The 16,507-nt window shown below is 39.4% G+C and overlaps 1 protein-coding gene and 1 pseudogene across 2 annotated transcripts in view; both read right to left on the minus strand.

Annotated features, from left to right (window-relative positions):
* OPHN1 (oligophrenin 1) overlaps nucleotides 1-16,507 on the minus strand; it is a 392,827-nt gene that overhangs the window by 26,627 nt on the left and 349,693 nt on the right. For both annotated transcript variants that reach the window (XM_032757108.2, XM_032757106.2), the window contains exon 20: nucleotides 3,827-3,974. In XM_032757108.2, coding sequence (XP_032612999.1) covers nucleotides 3,827-3,974 — 148 coding nt within the window. The remainder of the gene's footprint in view (nucleotides 1-3,826; nucleotides 3,975-16,507) is intronic.
* Nucleotides 1,001-2,470, minus strand: LOC116811753 (phosphoglycerate kinase 1-like; annotated as a pseudogene).

Consider the following 16,507-nt stretch of genomic DNA (forward strand, 5'->3'; position numbering starts at 1 on the left):
CTGGCACTGTGCTCATGCTTTAGATATAGTAAAAAAAAAAAAGTGGCCACTGGCATAAAGTTTATATTTGGGGAGACTGTAAATAAACAAATAAGCCCATTCTGTAAAAATGAGACTATGGAACAACAGACAAGCATTCAATGTTCCCTTCCACTTTCTCCTGAATGCCAGCTCACCTCCTCTGTGAAAGAGTTGATCCCTTAACCTAAGTGATAATCTCTTCATCATTCCTTATACATCCACTCATTCATTCTTAGAATATTTACTGAATACATGATATGTATACCAGGAGTTGTTCTAGGGCCTGGTAATCAAATAGATTTTACATTCTAATGGGAAAGAGAGATAATAAACATGTGAACAAATAGGAGCAGGGGATATGAGTTGCATAAAGCCATATAAAGGGATAGGGAGTGATTGGAGGAGGAGAAAGAACTATTTAAGTAGAATGTTAAGAAAAGGTCTCTATGAGAAGATGGCATTTAGTAGCTCACCTGAGTGAGCCTTGTGAAGTTCTGGAGGAAGAATGTTTAGGGCCAAGAGAGTAGCAAATGCAAAGGCCCTTAGGTAAGTTTGACCCAAGTAAGGACCTGCAAGAACAATGAGATTACAGAAGGGAGCAAAAGAGACAGTGAGAGAGCAAAGTTCAGAAATGAAGGTCGGAGAAATAAGCAACAGTCATATAATGAAGAATAAAATGCAAATTTTATTCTAGGTATGAAGGGAGGTTACTGAAAATTTGGCACAGAGGGAATGATGTGATCTGATTTCCATTTTTTTTCATGGTTTCAATGGACACTTTTATTGTTTATTTAATGGGTCATCAATTTCGTCTCCCTACCTACAAATGGAATTTCATCTTGTTTCCATGCTGAGTAGTGAAACAGTGACAAAGCTAATCAGGATAAGCTACATCAAAAGAGAACTAAGCTAACACAGCTCACTTTTTTTTAACAGGCAAAATATACATATATGCATTCTAGGATGCACAATGGTTTAGTCACTAAGAAATTCAAATGGGATCTTGAAGAATGTAGGCAAATCCAGGGTGCAGTAAAGATGAGCTGAGATGCTGTGCAACTGTTTAAGGGTTCCTGGCACTGCATCTCTTGGCCACTAGCTGAATCTTGACACGGAAGGTTTTAGCTAATGCCAAGTGGAGGTGCAGAAAATGCTAAGTTGACTTAGGGGCTGTGCACAGGAACTAAAAGGCAGGAAAGTACTAAATATTGCTGAAAGCATCCACCCCAGGAAGGACTTTACCTTCCAGGAGCTCTAAACTGGCACCACCCCTAGTGCTCACATGTCTGATTTTATCTTCTGTGTTCCATTTGGCACAGCAAGTGTCAGTGTTTCCACCACCTATGATGGTAATGCAGCCCCTAGAAGTGGCTTTCACCACCTCATCCATGAGGGCTTTGGTTCCCCGGGCAAAAGCTTCCCATTCAAATACCCCCACAGGACCATTCCACACAATCTTCTTAGCCCAAGTGACAGTCTCAGCATACTTCTTGCTGCTTTCAGGACCACAGTCCAAGCCCATCCAGCCAGCAGGTATGCCAGAAGCCACAGTGGCTTGGCCAGTCTTGGCATTCTCATCAAACTTGTCAGCAGTGACAAAGTCAATAGGCAAGGTAATCTTCACACCATTCTTCTCAGCTTGGGACATTAGGTCTTTGACAATCTTGGCTCCCTCTTCATCAAACAGGGAAGTGCCAGTCTCCATGTTGTTGAGCACCTTAAGGAAGGTAAAAGCCGTTCCACCACCAATAATCATCTCATTGACTTTGTCCAGCATATTATTGATCAGGTGGATCTTGTCTGCAACTTTAGCTCCACCGAGAATGGCCAGGAAGGGTTGCTATGGGCTCTCCAAGACCTTGGCAAAGTAGTTCAGCTCCTTCTTCATCAAAAAACCACCAGCCTTCTGTGGCAGACTGACTCCTACCATGGAGCTGTGGGCTCTGTGAGCAGTGCCAAAAGCATCATTGACATACACATCCCCTAGCTTGGAAAGTGAAGCTCGGAAAGCTTCTACTTTGGTGGGCTCACTTTAACCTTGTTCCCAGAGTTTTCCCTTCCCTTCTTCTTCCACATGAAAGTGGAGGTTCTCCAGCAGGATGACAGACCCAGCAGCTGGGTTGGCACAGGCTTTCTCTACTTCTGGGCCTACACAGTCCTTCAAGAACAGAACATCCTTGCCCAGCAGAGATTTGAGTTCTACAGCAACTGGCTCTAAGGAGCACTTGTCAGGCATAGGGACACCATCAGGCCGGCCTAGGTGGCTCATAAGGACTACTGACTTGGCTCTATTGTCCAAGCAGAATTTGATGGTTAAGACAGCAGCCTTAATCCGCTGGTTGTTTGTTATCTGGTTGCTCTACACAAGAACACTGAAGTCCACTCTCATAATGACCCCCTGCCCTTTCACGTCTGGTTTGTCCAGTGTCAGCTTGTTAGAAAGTGACATTTTGGAAATGGGGAGAGGTCGATGCTTCAGACAGTAAGGGAGCTGGCTGCTGATGTGTGCTTGGGAAGCTTGCAGAATCCTGATTTCCATATTTTAAAGGAAGTACTGTTACTGGCTGCCGGGGAGAATGAATTACAGGAAAGGAAGAAGGCAAGCAATGATACCAGGTAAGAGATAATAGTGGCTCACAGTGATAGAAGCAGTGGGCAGTAGTAGAAGTTAGCATATGATGTGCATGTAGAGCTGACAAGAATTGCCAATGGATTCAATATGAAGGAAAAAGGGAAAGGAGTAACCAAGGATGATTCCAAAATTCTTGACCTTAGCAACTGGATGACTGCTGCTGCCAATTACTTAGATGGAGGAGGTTAGGAGCAGGTTAAGAAGGAGTCAGGCATCAAGTTATGTTTTGCACAGTGTAAACTGAGATGCCCATGAGTCATCCAAGGAGAGCTGTCGAGCAGGAAATTTGATATGACAAAAGAGGCAAGATATCAATCTTAGATAAATTTGGAAATCATCTTTAGCATTTAAATGATATGTAAAACCATGAAACTTAATGAGATCACACAGGAAAAGAACATGATCAGAGAACAGGACTAAGAAAAAAGCTCTGGGACCTTCTAACATGTAAAGTTGGGAAGAGAAGGAAATCCAGGAGAGAAGACTGAGATGGATTATCTGGTGAGATTAAAGGAAAATCTGGTATCCTGAAAGCCACATGAATAAAGTGTTTCAAGAAGGAGGAGTTAGTCAACTGTGTCAGATGCCACTCACAAACTGAGTATGATGAGAACATGTTGTAGCTATTTGGGTTGGCCTCATGGAGATTATTGGCAAACCTGACAAAAATGGTCTTAGTGGAGTAGGAGGGCAGAGGCACATTTAGAATGGGTGTAGTCTCCACACTAGCAATTATTCCACTGAAGGCATTTATTTGTTCACTTATCTATGTCTCCATTTCTTCTGTGAGGGCAAGCAATGTATCTTAATTTCACCTAGCACAGTACCTGGCACATAGTAGTTATCCAATCCATGCTTGCTATATTTGAATTTAAAATTTCACAACATTCACCTTGCTCACCCATTTCAATATATTGGGGGCATAAATCTAAGAACACCTTGGATCCTCCACATGGTAACATCCTTTACAAGCTCATCACCATCCTGTCTGCCGTCAAAGGCTTAATCCCCTCTCTGAGCACAAACTACAAACCCTGGCTGCTTTTAAGCTCAGGAGCTAGGAAAGGTCTACTTTTATAGAGAGAAAAATGGTCATGCTACCGCTTCTGCCCTTCAATATCCTCTTTGTGTCTAATCACCATTCAGAAGCTAAGGGTGAACCTCAGTACTGACCTTCGCTTTCATCCAGGGAAGAAGTATAGAAAACTGTCCTTTCTCGCAGCAAGCGCTTTGAAATCGTGATTGGTTTGTGCCTTCTTGCTGTCACCCGAGGCGGAGGCACTGGCGGTGCAGCGCTTTCCTCAGGTGGACCTAAATAGATCTGTGGAGAAAGAAGGAAGATATCTAGAGAATAATTAGATCAAGTTTTTGTCTTCTGAATGCTACCCACCAGCTGATGCTTGCTGGCCTTGTATCTAGAGTTTGTAACGTGAATACTAATATGACTCAAAGAATCAGAGATTTTCTTAATCACTCTAGCTACCGGTAAGTGTTTAGGTATCTCCTACCATGCTCAAGGCACAGAACCTGGCACTTCTCAGTTTGGAAGAAAAAATGCCTATAAAAGATGGCATTAGTCCTGGATTTTCCATCTCCTTCCTGGGAGCCCTTAGGCAAGTCACCTCACTTCTCTGAGCCTCAGCTTTCTCATCCGTAACATAGGGACAGCATTACCTACTTCACAGGGTGTGGTAAGAAAGAAATGAAAGGAGCTGTCAAGGTGCCTTCTATGGGTGGGGGTGGGACATGGAAGGAGACTAAACACAATTACATCCCCATACGCCTTCAATAGTTCTGAAGGGATACCAAAGAATCTGATTACATTGTTTGTCTCAAGGTAGGACTAATGATTGGCTGGGGAATACAGGGAGAACGACTGTGTTTTCCCTCCTATGTCGCTTTGTTCTTTTATAATTTCATGCCATGGTACATTACCTATTCAGTAAAAAGTAAAATAAAATTAAAAAGCGACAACACAGTACCTTGGATGCTATAAGAAGTGCTGAAGGCATGCAGAAGGAGCTGTGATTAGAATTTTTATATAATGTTTCATGTGTATTTAAGGATTTTCCGGTCTCCATGGAGACCAACCTTTTAGCCCAAGTGCATACACTGTGGGATGATACACATATGTGATGGAGAAAGGAGACCACTGTCTAGCCAGTGAGACTAACAAAATCAACCCCAATGATTAGTGTAAAGAGAAATGTCAGAGCCCAATATCCCATCAGGCAAGGGTCAACACAGACTACATGGGCATGGAAATAACATGATTGAGAACACAAGGCAAGCCTGTGTAAAAGCTGGACAATGATAAGAAACAATGCATGAACAATCACAAGCCATGAGTATATGCCTCATGATTGTAAGGAAGACAAAATGTAACTTAACAGCAAGCAGATTAATGTTGAGGCCATACGGTTCTAGGTCATATTCCTAATTCCACCATCATTAGTAATAATAGTCTAAAGAGCTACCATTTTGTGAGCTCTAACACTGTAGTAGTTGTTACAAATATTCCTTGCTATTTGTCGAATACATGAGGTCGTTGCACTGACTGTTTCTTCCACCCAGGCTGATCTTCCTCCAGATATCCATTCTTCTAGGATTCTAATCAAACATACTCTGCTCAGTAAGCCCTTCCAGGTCAACATATTTAAAACAATGACATGCCTCCCTCTACCCAAGCACGCCCATCTTCCTTCCATGTTTAATTTTTGTTGTCTTCAGCATTTCCTATCACTTTCTAACATAGAACATGGTTTTACTTATTGATTTTGTTTGCTGTCTGTCTCCAAGCTAGATTTTACACAACATAGAAGCATGTCTGTCATGTTCACTGCTCTATCTCCACCACCTAGAAGAGGGACTGGAATTGCTGAGTCAAAAGACAAATACATTTGCAATTCTAATGTAAAAGGCCAAACTGTCGCCTGAAAATACTACTACTATTAACAGCTACTAACTACTACTACTAAAATACTACTACAAACAGCTACTTCTTATTCCGGCCAACATAGGGCACAGAAACTAGTTTTACTCATTTAGCCTGAAACAAGTAAAAACAAAACAAAATAAAACAAAACAAAACAAAACCAGGAAAAATACATGGAACAGTAGTTTTAAAGGCATTGGAAATCCAGCAGTGAAGGACAGTGAATGCTGAGAGACAGAAAAAAACAAATGAGGCCAGCCCTATGAGTTTCCCAGCTTAGAGTCTTGTAGGCTGCAGTGCAGGAAGGGGAACCGAAGTGGAACCCAGTAGTAGCCCTACGTTGAGAAGATTGAATTGGGAGTATGGGAAAGACAAGGAAGTGAGAATTTGCAAGGCAAAGTGCCAGAGGGAAGATTTTGTACACTAAAATCTTCAAAATATTGCTGAGAAATATTAAGAAAATCTAGATAAACAGAGATATATTTTGTTTGCAGGTATAAAGACTCAATAGTGTTAAGATGTAAATTCTCACAAAATTGATCTACAGACTGAACACAACCCAAATACCAGTAAGCTTGTATGTAGACATTGACAAGCTGATTCAAAAATGTATAAGGACATGCAAATTATTTATTTATTTTACAAAGACAATTCAGTGGAGAAAGGACAGCAATGGTACTGGGACAATGTGATATACATAGGCAAAAAAAAAAAAACAAAAAAACCTTCAATTCGTATCTTACACCACAGAAGAAAACTAACTCAAAATAGGCTATAATCAAATTTAAAAGCTGAAACTATAAAATTTCGAGGAGAAAAATCTTTGTAATCTTAGGTTAGGCAAAGATTTCTTAGATACAATGATTCATAAAATAATAAACTGAACATCAAATTTGAAAACTTATGATTTTCTAAAAGACCCTGTTAAGAATGAAAAGAAAAACCACAGGCTGAGTTAAAATATTTGTAAATCATATGTCTGATAAAGAACTGGTATTATATATATATTATATAAAGAACTCCCAAAACTCAATAACTCAATAAAAAGAAAACAAGTAAATCAGTTTTTAAAGAATAAGCAAAATAATTGAATAGACACTTTACCAAAGAAAACATACAAATGGCAAACATAAAAAAATGTTCAACATCATTAAGTCAATAGGGAAATGCATGCTAAAAACATGATGTGATACCACTGAACACCTACTAGAATGGTTGAAATTTTTTAGACTGACCATACCACATGTTGAAAAGAATATGGAGGAACTGGAACTTTCACTGCTGATGGGAATGTAAAATCATACAATGTCATAATGAATTAAAAAAAAAAAACAACCATCCAATGAAATAGATCATCTGAATAGTCCTATAACCATTAAAAAATTTCAATTCATAGTTTAAAAACTTCCAAAGAAGAAATCTCTAGACCCAGATAGTTTAACTGGAGGATTCCACCAAACATATACAGAATTAACATGAGTTTTACAGTCTCTTCCAGAAAGTACAATGATACAGTTACTTAAGAAAAATATTTTAACGTTTTCTTTAAAAATTAAATGTATAATTACTATGTGACTCAGTCATTTCTACTCCTTCATGTTTACTCAAGAAAAAAGAAAACATATAGTCGTACAGACTGTACACAAATGTTTGCAGCAGACCCAAACTGAAACAACCCAAATGTCCATTAACTAGTGAATAGACAATCAAATGTTGGTATATATGATGGAATACTACTCAGTAATAAAAAGGAATGAACTATTGACTCACTATAACAACTTAAATTAATCTCAGAATAATTATGCTGAATCAAAGAAGACAGACCAAAAGAAAAGTATATACTGCATTATTCCATTTATACAAAACTTTAGAAAACACAAATTACACTAACAGAACTGATTAGTGGTTGCCTTAGGTGAAGAGTATAGTGTGGGAGTGGGTTGGAGAGGGGAGGATTTTGAAGCGACCAGCCATCGAAAAGGACATACAAAGGAAAAGAAAATGAAATAGCTTGTGAACATAAAAATCAACTTCACTAATAATTATAAAACTACAATTCAAACAAGATATCACATTTTGCCTACTAGACTGATAAATTAAGAAAAATCGATATTGTCCTAAACTGACAAAGAAGTGGGTAAAAACAGTCACCTTTATAAGCTGTTATTGGGAGGGTGATTTGGTTTAGCCATATTGGGGGTCAATCTGGTAGTAGCAATCATGATTTTAAATAGGCATGCCCTCTGATCTCCCTACTTTTAAAACCCCTATTAAGCAGAAATCCTGACACATACACACACTGATATCTATGCAAGTTCCATGTACCATAAAAAAAAACAATAAAACTACATAAATATCTATTAACATGGGAAAGTTACATAAATTGTGGTTTACCCACTGAGGAATATTACACAACTGTTAAAAGGTGGTGATGTAGATTTGTAAGAACTGAGGTGGAAAGATTAAATATTTTAAAGTAGTTTATGGAATAGTATATATAGTATGATGTCATTATTCAAAAATAGTTTTGTGTGTGTATGAATGCACTGTCCTTTGTCATTTATAATTGCAAAGAAAAGGGTCTAGAAGCATGCACATTAAATTGTTAACAATCACAATCATAACCTCTAGGAAAGTGAATAGGATTACAGAGGAATGTCAAAAGATACATTCCTGTTTTAGTCTATACATTTCTATATTATTTAAATTTTTGTGCCAAATTTTAAGTTTAGTTTGATTTTTTAAAACATAATAAAAATGAAAACAAGGACATCCTCTAAAATATTTTTTATTGTTGTTTAAGAAAGAACCTAAATTGTAGGGATCTAACACACATGAGTTCAAACCCCGGCTCTATCACTTATGGCCTCTGTCATGTTAGGCAAGTCATTTAACTTCTCTGAGCCTCAGTTGCCTAATTTGCTAAAAGAAGATCATGTCTATGAGTATAGTTGTCATGATCAACTGATAAATGTACATGAGTATTTGTCTAGCTTAAATCCCCCTTCTCTCTCTCTCTCTCTCTCCAGTGCCCTTCCATTTGGTTTTGAATACAACCTCTTAACTGGGGGCAATTCTATTTCCCAGGGGACATTTCATGACATCTGTGAAAATATTTATTGTCACAACTGTGGATGGGGGGTTGGCATCTAGTAGGGAAAGGCAAGGAATCCTGCTAAACATCCAACAATGTCCAGGGCAGTCCCCACAACAAGAATTATTGGCCCAAAATGTCAAAATAATACCAAGGCTGAAAAATGTTGGTCTAGAATAATGAAGAGGAATAACAAATGAGAATATACTTACTTAATGCAGATGGGATTCAAGAAAATTTTAACCCTGAGCTGAACTTCTAAAAAAAACATTTTGAAAACGTTGAGTGGAGGAAAACAGAATACATATTTACTATGTTTACAGGCATCCATCCATGCATCTGTCCATCTAGCAATCTCTTCCGATTGAACCCAAGTGAGTGTTATTAATGGAGATAAACGCATCATATATTATTTCCCTTTGCTCAGTTAGAAGACATCCTTGCTGAGGCATTCATAATATACCAGATCATAGACACCCTCCCTCACAGATGGCGTCACCTCATACTTCAGAGAAAAGGGAGGTCATTAGAAGTAAACTTCTTTGGCTGGGCGCGGTGGCTCATGTCTGTAATCTCAGCACTTTTGGGAGGCTGAGGGAGGCGGATCCCTTGAGGCCAGGAGTTCAAGACAAGCCTGGCCAACATGGTGAAACCCTAGCTCTATTAATAGTACAAAAATTAGTCAGGAATGGTGCAGCATGCCTGTAATCTCAGCTACTCAGGAGGCTGAGGCAGGAGAATTGCTCAAATCCGGAAGGTGGAGGTTGCAGTGAGCCCAGATTGCACCACTGCACTCCATCCTGGACAACAGAGCAAGACTGTCTCAAAATAAATAAATAAATAAATAAATAAGCAAACAAACAAATAAACAAACAGCTTCAACCTTCTGTCCCCATACTGACAAACTCATTGACATCCACACTTATAAACTTCCTTTATCTCCTGCTCACTTTCTAAGGAGAATGCCTCTACCTATGCTCTGGATCCCGTTTCATCTCTTCCTGTTTCTCAGGGACCCTCTTCCATCATTCATCTCCTTTCTTACAATACTGTTTCTCAAAAGCATTTAAATGAACTTAAGTCTCTCCTATCTGAACCCAAGCTACTCCCCACTGCCATCACATTCATTTTCTTCTACACTTTTCAGACAGTTAAGTCTCCATTTCTTCATCCTCCAGTTGATCCTCAACCTTGTCTCTGCCCACATCACTCCTCTGTAACTGTTTTCACAATGATCATCACTGGCCTGCTAATTGCCAACTCCAACAGGTACTTTTCAATTTTTATTTTGACCGTGCTCCAACATTTAACACATTTAACCAATCCATTTCTAAAAATTCCTCTCTCTTTACCTTTCTGCTTCTCTGAACACTGTCGTCTCTTTCACTGGCTCTCTCTGAAATTGAATGTTCTCCAGGATTATGTCCTCAACCTTCTAATGATCTCACTTGTCTGCACTCATTCGCTTTCTCAACTGTGTCATCCACTCACATGGCTTGCACTACCAAGTTTCTCTACTGGTTTCTATATCAATATATCTAACTGGCTGCTCAATGTTGCCTTCTGGATATCCCAGAGGTATCTCAAATTCAACATTTCTAGAATTAAACACTTTCGTCCCTTAAAATTTTTTATTACCTAAAACAATGTCAATGTCCAAGCCACAAATCTGGACATTATTATCTTAAAATCCTCCCCTTCTCTCACATCCCACATCCATTTAGTCACCAAGTTCTATCAATTATACTTCCTTAACGTCTCTCTAATCTATCCCCTCTGCTCACTACCACTGACTTGGTTGAGTCGCATCATGTCTCTCTATGATTATAATAGTCTCCTAATTGTTCCTTCTGTCTCCAGTCACTCCTGCCTTTAATCTGTCTACCCAAGTACGGGTAGAGTGATCTTTCTCAACTCTAATCTAATTGTGTTACTCCACTGCTTAAAATGTTTCAATGACTCTTCACTGTCTTCGGGACAAAGGCCAAATTCCTTAGCACACAAAGTACTCAATAATCTGGCCACAGCCTGAAATCTCCAGCCCCATCTTCCACTATTCCCCTACATTCACCCTCCACTATAGCCATGCTGAATTATTAAAGTTCTTTAGTCTCTTAGTTATTTAGTTCTTTGGTTATTTTATGGAACGTAATTTCTCTGGTGTCCCATTCCTGTATGTATCCAGAGTGATCTATACACAGAACACTTTCACTCTTACCCTTTATGGCAGAGACTGCTAATTGCTTACTGGTATCCACCTTCCCCTTCTTACTTTTACTAATGGAAGTCACTGAATGGTAGCTGGGCACCCATGCCTACCTTTCTTAGTCTCCCTTGCAGCTAGGTAAGGACATGTGATTAAGTTTTAGATAACAGAATACTAGTAGAAATAATGGATGAAAGCCTCTGGGTCATGCTTTTGTGAAGAAGCTGTTTGTATTACATTCTGTCTTTTTTTCCCCTTCTCTCTGGCTAGTAAATGGGGACAAATGGAATAGCTATCTAAGATCAAGAAACTGAAGCCAAGTGGTGAGGATGGCAGAAGTATGTCATTGATCTTGGACTATGCACTGCTCGACTTTTATGTGAGAGAAAAATGAACTCCTCTCCATCATATTTAAGCCAAATAATTTGCAGTCCTCTGTCATAGGAGGACTTTTCTTACAGAAGGTTAACCTGTACCTTAATTCATCTACTCCTCTGATTTTCAGGACTCACATCATGCATTACCTACTGTATGAAGACTTCTCTGATTCCCAATAGAGAGGTAAGTTCCCTTTCCATGGGCTCCCACAGCATCCAATGCACATCTTCACCACAGTCTTTATTACACTGCATCCTGAGTGTTAGTTGGTTCCAGATACCCCCTAGTCCCATAACTTTTCTGACAGCAGAGATTTTTTTTTTTCCTGATTCCTCTCTAGAGACTAGGGCTGAGTAGGGCACGAGGCAAGATAAAGCAGCTCAATGACAGTTTTTAAAATGAATGGATGAATTTTGGCTACCAGGCCCTTTAGAGCATATTAAATAATAGAACTTTTTTTTTTTTTTCATTTATTCCTTCACCAACTATATTCAGGAGGAGAGAGTACAAAATAGAGGTGAGAGAGTACAAAATAGAGGTCAAAGAGTCAGGACAGAGTCAGAGTCAGTTGTGTTGGAGCTTTGCTATGTAACCAGGGGCAAGAAACTTAAACTATATGAATCTCAAACTTGAAGCTCAGTTTGCATTTTGAAAATGTCAGCTGCAAAATGAGAATAGTGATACCATCTACCTCATAGGGTTCTTGTGATGGTTGAATGAGGTAACATACAGGCATACCTAGGAGATAGTGTGGATTTGGTTCCAGACCACCAGAATAAAATATGTATCACAATAAACTGAGCCACACAATTTTTTTCTGGTTTCACAGTGCTTATACACAATTCCTAAAACCACGGTGTACATCCCTCCATTAAAAATAATTTATTGCTAAAAAATGCTGACAATCACCTAAGCCTTCGGCAAATCATACCCTTTTTTGCTGGTGGAGGGTCTTGCTTCTATGTTGATGACTGCTGATTGATGAGGATGGTGCTTACTGAAGGCTGGAGTGGCTATGGCAATTTCTTAAAAGAAGACAACAATGAAGTTAGCTGCATCAATTGACTCTTCCTTTCACAAAAAAATTTCTCTGTAGAATGCCATGCTGTTTGATAGCATTTTACCCTCAGAACTTCTTTCAAAATTGGAGTCGCTCCTCTCAAACCCAGCCACTGCTTTAGTAAACCAAGTGTATGCAATATTCTAAATCCTTGGTTATCATTTCCACAGTGTTCACAGCATCTTTACCAGGAGTAGATTCCACCTCAAGAAACCATTTTTTGCTCATCCATAAAAAGTAGCTTCTCATCCATTGAACTTTTATCCTGAGATGGCAGCAATTCAGTCACGTCTTCAGGCTCCACTTCTAATTCTAGTTCTCTTGCTATTTCTACCACATCTACAGTTACTTCCTCCACTGAAGGCTTAAGCTCCTCAAAGTCAGCCATGAGAGTTGAAATTAACTTTTTCAAACCTCTGTTATTTTGTTGATATTCTGACCTCCTCTCATAAATTATTAATATTCTTAATGACATCTAGATTGGTGAATGCTTTCCAGAAGGTTTTAAATTTACTTTGCCTAGATTCATCAGAGGAATCACTATCTATGGGATCTAAATCCTGATGAAATCTACTTCTTAAATAATAAGACTGGAAAGTTGAATTTATTCCTTGATCCATGGGCTGCAGAATGGATGTTGTATTAGTAGGCATGGAAACAACATTCATTAATCTCCTTGCACATCTCCATCAGAGCTGCTGGGTGGTTAGTACATTGTTAATGGGCAGTGATATTTTGAAAGAGAGCTTTTCTTTTGAGCAGTAGGTCTCAGGAGTGGGCTTAAAATATTCAGTAAAACATGCTGTAGACAGATGTGTTGCCATTCAGGCTTTGTTGTTCCATATATGGAGCATGGGCAGAGTAGATTTTGCATAATTCTTAAGGGCCCTAGGATTTACAGAACAGTCAATGAGCCTTGGCTTCACCAGCTGCATTAGCCCTTAATGAAAAGAGTCAGCCTGTCCTGTGAAACTTTGAACCCAGGCATTGACTTCTTTGCAGCTATGAAAGTCCTACATGGCATCTTCTTCCAATAGAAGGCTATTTCATGTACATTGAAAATGTGTTTTTTAGTGTTGCCACCTTCATCAATGATCTTAGCTGCATTTTCTGGATAACTTGGTACAGCTTTTACATCAGCACTTGTCACTTCACCTTGCACTTTTATGTCATGGAACTGGTTTATTTCCTTAAACGTCATGAACCAACCTCTGCTAGTTTCGAACTTTTCTTTTGCAGCTTCCTTACTTCCTCAGCCTTCACAGATTGAAGAGTTACAGCCTTCCTGTGGATTAGGCTTTGGCTTAAGGGAATGTTGTGGCTGGTTTGATTTTCTATCCAGACCACTAAAAGTTTCTCCCTATGAGCAATAAGGCTATTTTGGTTTCTTATCATTTGTGTGTTCACTGGAGTAGCACTTTTAATTTTCTTCAAGAATTTTTCCTTTGTATTTACAACTTGGCTAACTGTTTGGCACAAGAGGCCTAGCTTTCAGCCTATCTCAGCTTTCAACATGCCTTCCTCACTAAGCTTAATCATTTCTAGCTTTTGAGTTAACATGAGAGACAACATGCAACTCCTTCTTTCACTTGCATACTTAGAGGCCTTTGTCGGGTTTTTAATTGGCCTAATTCCAATATTGTTGTGCCTCAGGGGATAGGGAAGCATGAGAGGGAGAGGGTTGAGGAACGGCTGATCGGCGGAGCAGTCAGAACATACAACATTTATTTATTAAGTTTGCTATCTTGTCTGGGTGTAGTTCATGGAGCCGCAAAACAATTACACAGTAACATCAAAGATCACTGACCGCCTATCACCACAACAGATGTAAGAAGGAAAAAAAAGTTTGAAATACTGCAAGAATTATCCTAATGTAACACAGAGACAAGAAGTGAGCCCATGTTGTTGGACAAATGGCTCTGACAGACCTGCTCGAAACAGGATTGCCACCAACATTCAAATTGTTTTTAAAAATGCAATATTTGCAAGAGCAATAAAGTAAAGCACAATAAAGCAAGGTATACCTGATGTAAAGAACCTAGCCTGGAACATACTGAGCACTCAATAAGTGGTAGCTATTGCAATTATTATGAACCCTAAAAAGGACTTAAACCTATGTTTCCTTAGAGACTGAGAAAACGCAAGACACACAAAGAGGTGGGGAGGGGGGAGGGAGACAGGGGAGAGGGAGGAAGGGAGGGAGAGAGAGTGAAAGAGGGGGACAGGGAGAGGGAGAGGAGAGTGACAGAGAAAGGGAGGGAAGAACAGAGAAATTTTCAGACTGGAGCAATAGGGAGTGAAGCAGTTACATGCTATGCAAATCAGGTGATATGAACTTAATGGCTCTTCAAGCTCTCTGTCAGATTAAATGATCTTATTTCCCTCCTCCAGTTATAAAAATTATTCACTTCTCATTGAAAAAAAAAAAAAAAAACCTTCCTCACAGGTTGCTCTTCTTCAAGAAGCTACCCAGGCCTTAAGATAGATATGGGCTCACTGATTTCTAGGATTTATAATGAGAGCTGACAATTCCACCTGGACAGGGTGTTGTCCACATGCCCTGTCTCCTGAAAATATACTGAAAGGCTCATCGGTCAGGAGCTGTTTGAGAGCAGTTTTGCCAATGTGGCAGTAGGCAGAGCTCAGAGAAGGTGCTTGGTAGGCTTAAAACCACACTCTCTTTAAGTGAGAAAAGTCTAGAAAAGCAAAGGGGAAACTTCCTGTTGTGTGTCTTCTCTAAAATTAAAATGTGGCCTGAATAACCCTACAGTCATCATGGATTGCAACATCCTTCCCAAAGCTGGCCTACAGATGCAAACATTCAAGCCAAACTTTAATGTGGAAATATTGGCAATTGCTGTAGTAAGAAGAATCCACTTACCTCTTTTTCTGGTCTGTGGCCCTCCAAAGGCCTCACTTCAAAACTCTTTTATAACAATGAACATTAACCTGTGTGTTACTGCTATTCCCTTTGGGAAGAAAAATGGAGCAGATTGTCATCCTTGCTCCCAGCCACTCTGGTTTCTTTGCTGTTCAACATGCCAAGCACACTGCTGCCTTGGGCCTTTGTACTAGGTTTTCCCTATTCATGGAATTGCTCTTCCCAAAGATATCTACCATACCTTGTACCCTTACTTTATTCAGTTCTCTGCCTAAATAACACATTAACAGAAGCCTTGTCTGACCATCTTCCATAAAGGAACAACCCACTACCTTGCTTTACTTTTTCTTCAGAGCACTTGCCACCACCTGATGTATTGTTTATCTCCAGCAGAACATAAGACCCACAAAAAAGGGCCTTTGTTTCGTTTGTAACCCCAGAGCCTAGAACTTCACCTGTCCATAGTAAGCATTTAGTAAGTATTTATTGAATGAAGGGGTGACATTGGTACCTTAAAAACAGGATTATAAACTACAGATATAACTAGTGGAATTGGGAAGGGCAACTTGTGGAAAACTCCACAGTTTCTATTAAGAAAGGAGGAAGGTGGATTAAAGACTTACATGTTAGACCTAAAACCATAAAAACCCTAGAAGAAAACCTAGGCAATACCATTCAGGACATAGGCATGGGCAAGGAGTTCATGTCTAAAACACCAAAAGCAATGGCAACAAAAGCCAAAATTGACAAATGGGATCTCATTAAACTAAAGAGCTTCTGCACAGCAAAAGAAACTACCATCAGAGTGAACAGGCAACCTACAGAATGGGAGAAAATTTTTGCAACCTACTCATCTGACAAAGGGCTAATATCCAGAATCTACAGTGAACTCAAACAAATTTACAAGAAAAAAACAAACAACCCCATCAAAAAGTGGGTGCAGGATATGAACAGACACTTCTCAAAAGAAGACATTTATGCAGCCAAAAAACACATGAAAAAATGCTCATTACTGGCCATCAGAGACATGCAAATCAAAACCACGATGAGATACCATCTCACACCAGTTAGAATGGCCATCATTAAAAAGTCAGGAAACAACAGGTGCTGGAGAGGATGTGGAGAAACAGGAACACTTTTACACTGTTGGTGGGACTGTAAACTAGTTCAACCATTGTGGAAGTCAGTGTGGCGATTCCTCAGGGATCTAGAACTAGAAATACCATTTGACCCAGCCATCCCATTACTGGGTATATACCCAAAGGACTATAAATCATGCTGCTATTAAGACACATGCACA

Source organism: Hylobates moloch, unplaced genomic scaffold, assembly GCF_009828535.3.
Source record: "Hylobates moloch isolate HMO894 unplaced genomic scaffold, HMol_V3 SCAFFOLD_7, whole genome shotgun sequence".
Lineage (NCBI taxonomy): Eukaryota > Metazoa > Chordata > Mammalia > Primates > Hylobatidae > Hylobates > Hylobates moloch.